We start from the raw sequence: 12,103 nt of genomic DNA on the forward strand, positions 1-12,103 counted from the left end.
ATATAAAATTGACGAGTACCTGTTTTAACCGTCTTTACCGCACAATATCCATATGATATGTGGTTTACGTCACTTTCAGGACCAATACATATGTTGGCTACCACAGATAACTATGTCTCTCTGCAAACTTCAATAGCCCATATTACCTCCTCAACATGTTCAAAATACTGTGAGAAAGAGATTTTCTGACTAATTTCTAGAATATAAAAGATTAAAACTGAAACTGCCAGTTCATCGTGTAAAACTCTGCGTTTGTTTAAATCATTAAACACATTAAAATAATAATGAAATACGACAAATATCATCCGTAGAAATAAAATATAGTAACATTTCTTTGTTGTTAAAATACGTAAAGTGATTAAGCGAGAAACTGCGGTATAAACTCAGATTTACATATTGTTTAATAATTACTCACAATCTAATGAATAAAATTTATTACTCAAAGGAAACGGCAAATATGTTTAGTAGAAGTTTTCTTCGTTGTTCGTCTCAGTAACTTATTCTTAAAATAAACCTAGGAAGTTTACCTCCACTTCTCAATATATTCAACAATTCGATACCAAGTATTTTAACAATCCAAGTCTTACAAAACAGTTCAGTAAGAAATACAGTAGTGAATAAATGTACAATATTATACCTCACAAATTAGAAAATCCACCCCGTTTTCGACGAAGACGTCAACCTGTTTTCTAATGTCTTCTTGCACTTTCTCTTTGTTTGTACCTGGTTGGTAATTTGGATGTTGGGCAAATCTACCAGCAACAAGACAGTCACCTTCTTCTGATACCTCTCGAGCCAGTTTGCACTTATTTCATCTTCCTGAAAACCAGTACCATAATAGTGTGATTAGTCGTCTTTTATTCTCATAATCACATTGAATATCAATATTCATTCTTTATTTTTTTTTTACTTATCCCATATTGCAGATTCTGTGAATGAAAATTGTTACTCACCAAACATAACCCTAGCATACATCTTCTAAAAGTCCTTATTGAGGGTAATTTCTTTTGGATCACATCAACATGTCCGTTAGAAACTTAAACCTAAAGGAGAAGGACAAATGAAATAACCATCCACTCAAGAATGAAATACATCGTTGTATTTTACCTCGTCATTCAAAGGTAATTATAGCTGCAGAGCTGGTGAGGTAAATATGAAAAGCATGAAATACTTAGAAACATAAAATATATAATCACAATGTATATACTTACGGAAAAGTTTTCTCCAGCTTCATTTCCCCTGTATTTTCGGTTACTCTCGCTGGCATAAAATGTAAAGGCTTGCATTACATCTGAACCAGCTCTGAGGAATTCTCTATGAAATTGACGTACTAAGAACAAACAAAAATACTCAAACATGTACTGAAAAAGACCATCAAAGCAAAATTTTCCTCATCCAGTTTAATAACACATTTCAACTGAATATAAGTGATTTGAAATAGCTACTGATTAAGAACTAGGACTTATGGTAAACATCTTAAATAAGAAATAGTATTTACTTGATATTTAACATAAAATTTAACGATTTTAAAAAATATATCATTGACATTTAATAAATTAGTTGTGAAAAAAGCAAATTTGCTAATACTTTCTAAGCGGCTTCTGGGATCTCGACACATGCTTCCGGTGTTCAAGGTTCTGCATTAACATAATATCGTTTCTCGAAAGCAATCAGAAATTCTCCATCACCAATGACAATCCCCTCGTTCAAACGTTGGAGTGAACCCTTCTTTATTAACATAAAAAAATCTTTCTTCAATAAATGACATTAATTTCTAATGAAAGCGAGCTAATCATTTACTTAAGAGTTAAAAATTAGCTCGATAATTTTATATATTAATATGTTATGGTTAAAATTCACAAGGTTAATCAGTTTGATACTTTTTGCAATTAGAAAGTGCTGAAAACTTTATTAAGGCGTGCGAATTTTGCATTGTAATGTTATTATGTTTTGTTTTTATACGCGTGTAAACTATCAAATATCACAAACCTTCATGAAAAGGGATATCTTATCGATGTCACTTTTATTTTTACTTGCTTTTACTGAAAGATAAGTTGCAAATTCTAGTAATTTAGAAGAATTATGTTTGTGCAAAGAGCGTTTTTATTAGATAATTTATAATTCAAATATATAACAACATAATAATAATAAAAGCTTACTAAAAATGTGAGCATACAGAACTAAAGTTAATAATAGACACACAATGATTTTATGAAACGGGTCTGCTCTCTAGAGTAGATTTTGTTGTTTCCTTAAAAGGAATTTAATGTTGAACACATACACATTGTTAACGTCTATGAAACCAAACGTCTCATTACCAGAAGCAAACAATAAATTCAAACTTTTCCATGCTGTAAAGTTCCAAGAAATGCTGAAGAGATATTTGTACTTTGGGGGATTAATAATCTTTACATAAACTGTAAGACATTTCATTGTTTTAGGATTATTTTTCTGACATATCAGCATCTAGTGCGACCTATTAAAATAAACGACAGGTTTTTACAAATTCATTCAATTAATATTCAATATATATTATTTAACTAACCTTGTTATCTTTAGCAAATTCCATTATTTAAATATTACGAAATATCTTCTCTCTTCACTGATTTTAGAGATTTCTCTTCGACAGAGAAAAAGGCAGCCGAAGAGGATATGAAATATGTATTGGGGCATTTGAAGCAATTCAATGCATGAAGTTGATGGTTTCCAGATCATGGAATGCCTGATTCTGAAATTGGATAGTCTGTCTGGTTAGGCTGTAGAGTATATGATAGAGGCACAGCTTGGAGACTGGATGACAGCATAGCCAAGCTGAAATAATAATCAGGGTGACAAGTAAAGTGGTCGCAATTGATGTTATCTCTAGTTAGAGTGTTTCTGTTCTCATACTGAGTCTAAAAAACAATATTCTGCTACCAGTGTATCTAAAACTGATTTCTGAGGATTGCAGCATCCGTTTCATTTCGACACCACAGTAAATGACTTGCTGGATAAGTATGCTGATGTATTTGTTGCACTGGAGATCTAACTGGGGAGAGTTATAATCACTTACAGTTACATAGAAATTGAGAATTTCAATAAAATACTTGCATCACAGGCTTCACTAAACCACTGTTGACGAAGCCAATACTGAAATAAAATAGTTATTAATGAATGGGATCATACAACCTTTCAAAGTGGTAACTTAAAGAAATGAAGAAGGTGATAATAGGTTTTGGCCTGATATATACCAGGCGTATGCTCAAACGGGTATTGATGTCTTTCTGTTACCATGAGTAGATGAATGTCCGGTCAAATTGAAAATGTCTAATCGTTTAGCACTCCATACCCGGCCTTTTGATGATCGCAAGTAAAACTGGATAACAAAATAGAACCAAAATTACTTGTAGCACAATGGGCTATTTATTTGATTTGTAAGTCATGCCTTTTGTACCATGTAATGAATGCTCCTGCCAATTTCAAGAGACTAACAAATATTATGTTTGAAGGCTGTAATGTGGAAATTGTCTGGCATTTATGTATTATATCTTGTTATTTTGTAAAATATTCAAGTCTACTCTTTGTCCATGATTAATCAGAGGTAGGAATGACACGATTAAAGTTATAATTTAGAAAGTGTGTGTTGTTGTGTACATAAGCTCAATTTCTTGGTCAATCATGGATATAGAAAGTGTATTTATTGACTCTGCAATAATCAAGGTGATTTAAGATTGACTCCTAGCCTGTGACATGACGAAGAGTTTCAAGTTTTTTGAATACAGATGCTTTGGTGGATATACAGATAATGTTATATTGTCAGCAGCGTTGTGAGTTCCTGTTTGACACCAATGCCATTGTTTGGGAATCAGAGGAGAGATGTAGAAGTTTCAGGATGGGGCTGAACAGGACAGGGTGTATATAAGCTACACACTCATTCTGCAGAGTCAGGAAAGAATACATACGTGCTACACACTCATTCTTAAAAGTTAAAAAAATGTGTAGTTATAGTCAGGAAAGAATACATACGTGCTACACACTCATTCTGCAGAGTTAAAAGAAAAGTGTGTGTAGTTATAGTCAGGAAAGAATACATACGTGCTACACACTCAGAGGAAAGTGTGTATAGTTATGGTATTCATCAAGCTATATGAAGTCTGCTTGCATGGTTGAAATCTCACATTCAAGATGGAGCATGCATCGCTGAAGAGGATTATGAACTTTAAAAAACTGGAAGGATATTTGGATGTTGAACTACAGTGTTACACATGTACAACATGGGAATAGCACGTTATTCGTAAGTGCAACACAGACTGTTTAACTCACCACATAGTAAGACCATGTTTGTTTATTGAATGTCCCGTTACAGGACACCAAGCTAAGATAAAAACCATTTTTGCTGCCATAATACAGAGCCATATATTAACAGTTTTACTGGACATTCGATGTCAAATTTCACCTACCCACCTTCCCTTAAGAACTCTCTGAGAAGAGGAACTAATAGATCCATAACTAACATGGACGTTCTTTTCTATAAAACAAGAGAACGTAAAGACAGCTGACATTGGAGAGTAGAGTGTTGAATCAGGTAGTATAAGACACTTATACAAACAAGTATAGGTGCACAATAGCGCAATATACCAATATTATTGACCACAGAGATATGGGAAGCAACTTCTGACTGAAAAGAACTGGCAACACGTACTTTCCCAGCTACTGAGTGATGTTTACTTTATGCAAATTTTCATCGATTATCAGAGCGAGGAATGTTGTTTGGCTGTTGTTGTTGTTTCTGCATAGCTACACAATAAGCTATCTGTGCTCTGCCCACCACGAATTTAAAACCCTGATTCTGGCGTTGTAAGTATGCAGTTTTTTGGATTTTTGGAGAGTTGTTTGGATTAGAATCCAACAGCTGAAAGGACGTTCGACCTCTAATCTGTGAAATTGAACTGTCTATATAAACAATTTCATTTTCATGGTTAGGCCAGCCATATGTTTGAAATATCAATTATGGAAAAGAGGTAGCATTTGTTGCTTTATTAGCTACTGGGTAATATTTCACAATGCAATGTATTCACTACATTCTGTGAGCTTCCTCTTTATTATTACATCGATATATTCTATTAAGTTGAAAAACAAGCAAATGATTTATTTGTGACCATTGATTGCACATTGCTAATACAAAAGTAAACCATTGGATTGTCCCAAACTAGAATAGTTGTAGATTGAAAAACGAACGACAAAAAAGCCAGAAATGTTTGTTTGTGCGTGTGTGTGACAAAGCAATATTCTTCTGTAAAAGAATAGTGTAGTTTCGTAAAAGTCACATTCCCTTGGAGTAGTGGCAGCTATTATGATGAATAGGCGCAAATGTTATGAGGAAATATGACTGTGCACTTAATAACGTATGACTGATATGTGTATTATAAATACTAATTTTGAGGGTCTTGTAATCTTACGGACAAAAAGCTCGTTCTATGACGAATTTCAGTTGAATATAGTTTTTATTATACATTGAGGTTGTTTATATTTCCTTATTTGTTTGACTAACTCTGTAATGTGATGCAGTATTCCAATGTAAAGGCTATTCTGATACAGTAGATGTTTTATTGTAGACTGTTGTGTTGAGACAAAGTTGAATTCAGAGTGGAGTCATGGACATGACAGTGAACATGGCAATGAGAATTGTGGTTGAATAGCCTGGATAGGCAAAGTTCCAACAGAAATGATTTATTTTAGAAACTTTGTCATGACTGTTGGTTGGTAATTTACAAAAGTTGCCCATATAGGTTAGTGTAACGGCAAAGAAGTCTGAGGTTATTTATTGAAAACAACTAGTGCACTAAAGTGTGGAGGTTCGAAACATACATACATACGTTAGTATATGTTAATGTGTGTACATTGTAAGAAACTCATGCATATTATACTTTATGTAAATTCATTCATGTGTTGACCAACAGAAAGTGAATAAATTGCTGAGAATAGATTTGGGGCACCTGTTAAATGAGAATATGACAAGGGTATTAATTGAGTTATGAAGTTGGTTGTGGTTACTGGCTTGACAGATATTAATTAAATAAACAACTGAAATGATAGTTTAAATAATCAGTTTTTATATGAAATGTCCAGCAGCAAATACATTATTTAACGAGGTGGAATTAACTAGCATTTGTACGTCTCGCTTATAGAAAAGCGCAGTTACTTATGTGCACAAATTTTGACAGTCAAAACTTCATTTAGATTGAACTGAATTGTGAGAAAGCGAGACGCAATTAACTATGGAAGCTGAAATTCATAAACATCATCACAATAGCTTATCTGTGTTCTGTCCACCACGGGTATCGAAACCCCAGTTTATAGCGCCGTGAGATCGCAGACATATCGCTCTGCCACTGGAAGACCTATCATTAATAAAAATTAGCCATTAACTTATGTTATGCATTTTTAATGGAACTTGGGCGAAAAGTTTAATATATAATTTTTTGAGATCATCTCTATTTTTCTTGTCCATCCTAACTGACGAGCTTTGTCATTAAACAAGTTAGTTGTTCAGGCAGTGATGTAAAATTTGGAAAACCTTATTGCTAATATAATCACAATCCTTTCGTGCTGAATTTTAAACTTGCAAATCCAGAGAAAAAGTCTATTGTTTTATAGTGTTGGCCGATTTGCTACATTTAAACTACACATTACGGAATAATGTTTCGTCGTTTGACCATTGGTGAGTGTGTGTTGTAAAAAACCACATCGGGGTATCCGTTGTGTTCACTGTCGGGGATGGAACTGCTAATTTTAGACTTGTGAATCCGTAGATTAGTACTGACTCTCCATTACTTATGAGCAAACTTATGAAATGGTTGTATTTACTTGAAACTTTTGCTCCCTTAATCATTGAAGTCTTACATTTTATATTCCTAGTTATGAAACTGTTATGTGTACTTTTAACAAATACATGAATTTATGTTTTAGAAACTATGAAGTCTATATATGCAAGTATTTAATTGACGTAATTTTGACGTATCTTGTCACTATTATATGTTTTGTATTTTAAATATATTTAACTGTTCCATTTTCAAAATCTTCTACATTGTGCATGTAATATAAGATTTACATTAAATCTAATCACCTAACGAGATATTTATCAAACAAGCTTAAAAGCTTCCATTCAATAAATATGTTGGCAAATAATTCCTGAAACTGATCGAATTTTGTATAGTAGTTTTTAATAATCAAACTAACCACACATGAACCTGTTAAGACAAAAGAAAATAAGATTATTTGAAGTACTTAAAAAACAAAAATGTACATATAGAATTGGGAAAAAAAGACATATCAAAAATATATTTAAAATAAACTTAATTAAGCATTTCTTGGTATGCATTTTAGAGTATGCATATAGTTCGGGAACATTTAAAGTTTAATATATAGCAAGAATTATTACAAATTAAAACTTAAGAATTTATATACGAGAAGACCTCTTGAAGTTCTTCAGTCGTTGTCCCTTCTGAATGTTGTTTCAATTCTTTTGATCCAGCTGTTATTCCCCAGTTATCGGGTTTTGAACAAGAAGCAGAAAACGGGCGTCCAGAAGAAGGGTTAATCTTCTCCCAATATGTACGACGAGCTCTGAAAAACAAAATGGGAGAAATAGTAACCACAGTATTATTTCCTAATTAAAGATAAGAAAAACTTCCTTAAAAATTCACAGATGGTTAAATAGAACAAGTTTCTCCTCACATTATCCATCTATACACTAAATCATTACCTTGCTCTAACCCAAGGTTTGGTATGCATCCTCAGCCCTTCACCCCACATGTCATGTTTCTCCGATGCTTTGGGTTTCTTCCCCCTTTCTTCTGCAAGTTCTTCTGAAATAGCACGGATGTGATATGGTTCAAAACCACAACATCCACCAATGTAACGGACTCCAAGATTATAGGCTTCCCTAGCAAAACGATGTATGTCCCACCTTGAACAAATCCTCGGTTCCAATGCTGAATATAAAAGCCAACAGTAAATAACGTATTTTTGGAAATTTATCTTCTCTTATCTGAACTATGTAAATTTAATTATGAAACCTTCTCACAGTCTCCATTTTGGATAATAATTTACCATTTTAAAATATATATTTTACGACAATAACTTTAGATACTGCATCACAATACTTTCTTTAAATAAGAGCTTTGATTTGAAAATACGACGTAAAGTTGTAGATCATGAAGCTCCATGTCTTGCAATTAGGAATATCCGACTCATTGTCTATCAATGTGAATTTTTGGCAAAAAAGTCTTAATAACTAAACCAGTGCAGCATTATTTTAACTAATGATATTACCGCAATCGTTTGCCATGTTACAAAATATCCTATTAAAGTTTGTTTTAATACAATGTATTACATTTGAAGAAACTACAAATTATTTGTATTGCAGTCATTCTGTAAAGAGAAATATAATTTCAAAAGTTCCTCGTATTAGTAAGTACATAATTAAAATTGAACTTTAAAATATACGTTTTATTGTTATATATTTCGTATTAATATTGCAATTTTCCATACTCAGAACATACTGACTGCGATTTAAGACTTTAGAATTTCTAAAAGTTATGTTTCGAGTTTAGGTACAATCAACTTACCAAATGGAAATTCTGGAAGGTCAATAAAGCCCTGTTTTCCTGCATCAGGAGTAAGAAATGCTATAGGCTGACACATAAGGTAGGCTTTGAGTCCTTCAACATCCAGAGCTTTCTTCATAAGTTTCACAGATTCCAAGGATACAAATGGATCAAAGTGGCAGTTTACTCCTATTACATCAGCACCTTCGTGATAAAAACGAGATTAGAAGCACATAAATATTGTAGTAATACAAAAAACACCCAAAACATTGTTGTGAAAAGTACAAGTACAAGTTTGAAAACTAACAAAGATTAATCAAAGAACAATATTTGACAAAACCTACACTATATAATGCTTAGGATTGTATAGAGCAAACTTAAAAAATTGGTTGAACTTTATGTTACAAGACTAGACAAAAAGAAAATTGACGAGTACCTGCTTTAACCAACTTTATTGCACACTCTCCACACGAGGTATGATGAAGGTCACCTTCAGGACCAATACACATGGTAGCTGCCACAGGTAACTTTGTCTCCTTGCAGACTTCAATAGCCCACACTATCTCTTCAACATGTTCAAAATACTGCAAAAGAAAGACTTGAGTAATTCTTTACAAGAAAAAAGTTTTGAATTGAAACCAATCAAAGCCCTTAATTTGTGTAAATGAATTTGTTAAATTTATATGGAACCAGTTTGTAAACACATTAAAATAGTAATCTTGGAGGAGAAATCTCATTCAGATTCATCCGACCACAAGAGTACATTTTGTAGAAACAAACCAAAGATCAAGTAGCATTTATTTTTGTACATATTTATCTAAACTTTAAAACTACACTTGTAACAATGCATTACTCATTTGGAAACAGCATAGATAGGAGAAATTTAGTCATATTTATACCTTAAATGAGATTTCATCACAATGTTGGGTATGTATAGAACAATGTATCTAATAATATTCAATACGAAATATTAAGTTGTGTTTTTTATTTGAGTTACCTCATTCTCTTTATGCTTAGAAAGTTGAAAAGTTTCCGAATAACTCAACAGTTCAAGTTTTCTTATTAACGAAGTAATTCAGCACTAGAGAAATTCATAAGTGTACTATACCTCACAGATAAGAAAATCGACTCGATTTTCAGTGAACACTTTGACCTGTTTTCGAAATTCTTCCTGCACCTTCTGTTTATTCCTGCCCGACAGATAGGTTGGGGTTTGAGAAAGTCCACCAGCAACAAGGCAGTCACCTTCTTCTGCCACTTCTCGAGCAAGTTTGCATGCTGCTTTATTTATGTCACTCCCCTGAAAAGAAATACCAGAAGAATAGAGCTATAATTTTTCCCCCAACCAATATTTGATTCGAAACTTTTTCCTTGATTTTTTTTACTTACCCCCATAACGCAAATTCTGGGGATGCAAAATTGTTACTCACTAAACATAACCCCAGTATACATCTTCTCTATTATTCACTGCTAACAACTTTTGTCAGGACAAGATGTGATATACACAGGAAAACATTCCCTAGGAAAGGCAGAGGTGAGAAGATACTAAAAAGTCTTTAGTGAGTTTCGTTACTTTTGGGCAACACCCCACATGAGCCTGTCCTTTAGAAACTTAAACCTAAGGAAGAAAGAAAAAAAATCATTCACTAGAGAAATCAAGTACTCTCTTTGTTTGGAAGTTCTTGCACCTTCTCCCTCTAACATAATTAGAACTGCAAAGCTGGCAAAGTAAGTGAAATTGTTTTCAAGCAACAAATGTAAGTATCATGACCACACACTTACTGTGAATTTTGTTCCAGCTTCGTTTCCCCTGTTTGCTAGTTTATCATCACTGGCATAAAATGTGAAGGCTTGCATTACATCTGAACCAGCTCTTAGAAATTCTTTATGAAGTTGACGCACTACGAAACATAAAATATAAAATAAATATGAAATGTAAAAAAGGAATAAGAATTAGCATTTTAATGGCAAGTATTCATAACGTTATAAACGTTCTCAAGATGCTAGTGGTTGAGAATAAGGCATCGTTGTTAAAGTTATTGGTATTATTATGAATATCCCTAAATTTTCTTACCAGCTTCTGGATTCTCGACACATGCTTCAGGTGTCGAAGGTCCTATTTTCACATAACCTCGTTTCTCCAAAGCATTCAGAAATCCTCCATCACCAATGACCACTCCCTCTTCCAAACGTTGCAGTAATCCCTTCTTTATTAGTAAAAAAAAGAAGAAACTTGATTCAGTTCAAATTCAATAACTTTAATATAAAAGCTTTTTGTTAAAGTCAAAGATATTAATTTCTGATCAAAGAAAGTTCCTTATTAATTACACCAAAATTATCAGTCATGTCAGTAATATGATATTCCAATAATATGGAAGATACACGTATAAAGCAAAAGGGTATGTAATAGCTAAAATTCACTGACTTACAAGTGTTGTCCATAAACAGTTTTCATTGGCAACAGATAAGTTTCGAAACCACTGAAGAGATTTACTTTTTCTTAAATAACACAGTTGGTTTCAACACAGATTAATTTCAAGTGTTATTACCCACATGTTTTATTAGGTAAATCCACAAATAATTCCGATTTTAAAATAAAATTTAAAAATTAGGAATAAGCAGCGGAGATAATTAGATAATTGGAACGGTAAAACAAAAAATTATAAATTCAGACTGTTTACAAATGTTAATATTTACATGCAGAAACTTTAATTCTACAAATCACGCCCCTATATACCTATTTCCACTTTATAAATACACATCACCCTATAATAAACAGTTATTTTGTCAAGTGTTATTTAACACTAACAGATCACTTATTCCTGCTATGAATAAAAACTCGCGAGTAAAAGAAAGAAACTGTACAATACGTTAACTACACTATTTCTCCAATAGTGCAGTTTTCCTTAAACTTAGATATTACAAGAATATTATAATTTTCTCCAAATGATTTGCAAATTTATAAATATTTCCTCTTCTTGAAACTTGGAAGCAGTACGTTTAAATATTCTTTCTCCTACAATAGGTTCGCGCACACTATACTTTTAGTGAAAAAACATGCAATGAAGTTTATATTAGCACTACAATAGAAACTGCAAACGAAGAATTGAATTTATTTATTACAGGCTGCTATTCTGACACTTACAACTTTGAATTGTGAAATGCATATAAAACAGATGAAGTGAACATTTGAATACATGTCATTTTATAACAGTTCTTAGTTTTGACAGTATTATCCTCAATTGTTAATAGCTATATTAAAGTTCAAAGCTCTGCGATCTACTACACTCGTTGTTTCTCTCCAAATTAATTCTTATTGGTTATAAATAAGTTCTCAATAAACATTGGTGGTAACTTACTTTGTTATCTTGAACAGTTCCCATTATATCAAACTTTCGGCGTCTTTCTTTTCTTTTCTTTCTGTTCGTCTATTGGTTGTTCATATTTCACGAGAGTTCCAACTTTGACGAGAGCGATATGGAGATGCTACACGTTATTTATACCAGAGGAGGCAG

At 32.8% G+C, this 12,103-nt stretch overlaps 2 protein-coding genes across 3 annotated transcripts; both read right to left on the minus strand.

Annotated features, from left to right (window-relative positions):
* Positions 1-475: 475 nt before the first annotated feature.
* LOC143237249 (betaine--homocysteine S-methyltransferase 1-like) lies at positions 476-7,043 on the minus strand. Of its 2 annotated transcripts, XM_076476300.1 has the most exons (5): positions 2,546-7,043; positions 1,588-1,728; positions 1,212-1,314; positions 954-1,043; positions 476-819 (listed from the first exon to the last, which is right to left on the minus strand). In XM_076476300.1, the coding sequence occupies exons 2-4, from the start codon at positions 1,647-1,649 to the stop codon at positions 1,038-1,040; spliced, it is 171 nt and encodes a 56-aa protein (XP_076332415.1). In that variant the 5' UTR covers positions 1,650-1,728; positions 2,546-7,043; the 3' UTR covers positions 476-819; positions 954-1,037. The 2 variants fall into 2 exon arrangements, with proteins under 2 accessions (XP_076332415.1, XP_076332416.1); XM_076476301.1 differs by lacking the exon at positions 2,546-7,043 and having other exon boundaries at positions 1,588-1,897.
* A 142-nt stretch (positions 7,044-7,185) lies between these two features.
* Positions 7,186-12,103, minus strand: LOC143237242 (betaine--homocysteine S-methyltransferase 1-like). Its single transcript, XM_076476287.1, has 8 exons — positions 11,948-12,103; positions 10,663-10,795; positions 10,371-10,489; positions 9,697-9,888; positions 9,025-9,172; positions 8,610-8,792; positions 7,745-7,973; positions 7,186-7,605 (listed from the first exon to the last, which is right to left on the minus strand). The coding sequence occupies exons 1-8, from the start codon at positions 11,969-11,971 to the stop codon at positions 7,431-7,433; spliced, it is 1,203 nt and encodes a 400-aa protein (XP_076332402.1). The 5' UTR covers positions 11,972-12,103; the 3' UTR covers positions 7,186-7,430.

This window comes from Tachypleus tridentatus, chromosome 13 (genome assembly GCF_004210375.1).
Source record: "Tachypleus tridentatus isolate NWPU-2018 chromosome 13, ASM421037v1, whole genome shotgun sequence".
In the NCBI taxonomy this organism is placed as follows: domain Eukaryota; kingdom Metazoa; phylum Arthropoda; class Merostomata; order Xiphosura; family Limulidae; genus Tachypleus; species Tachypleus tridentatus.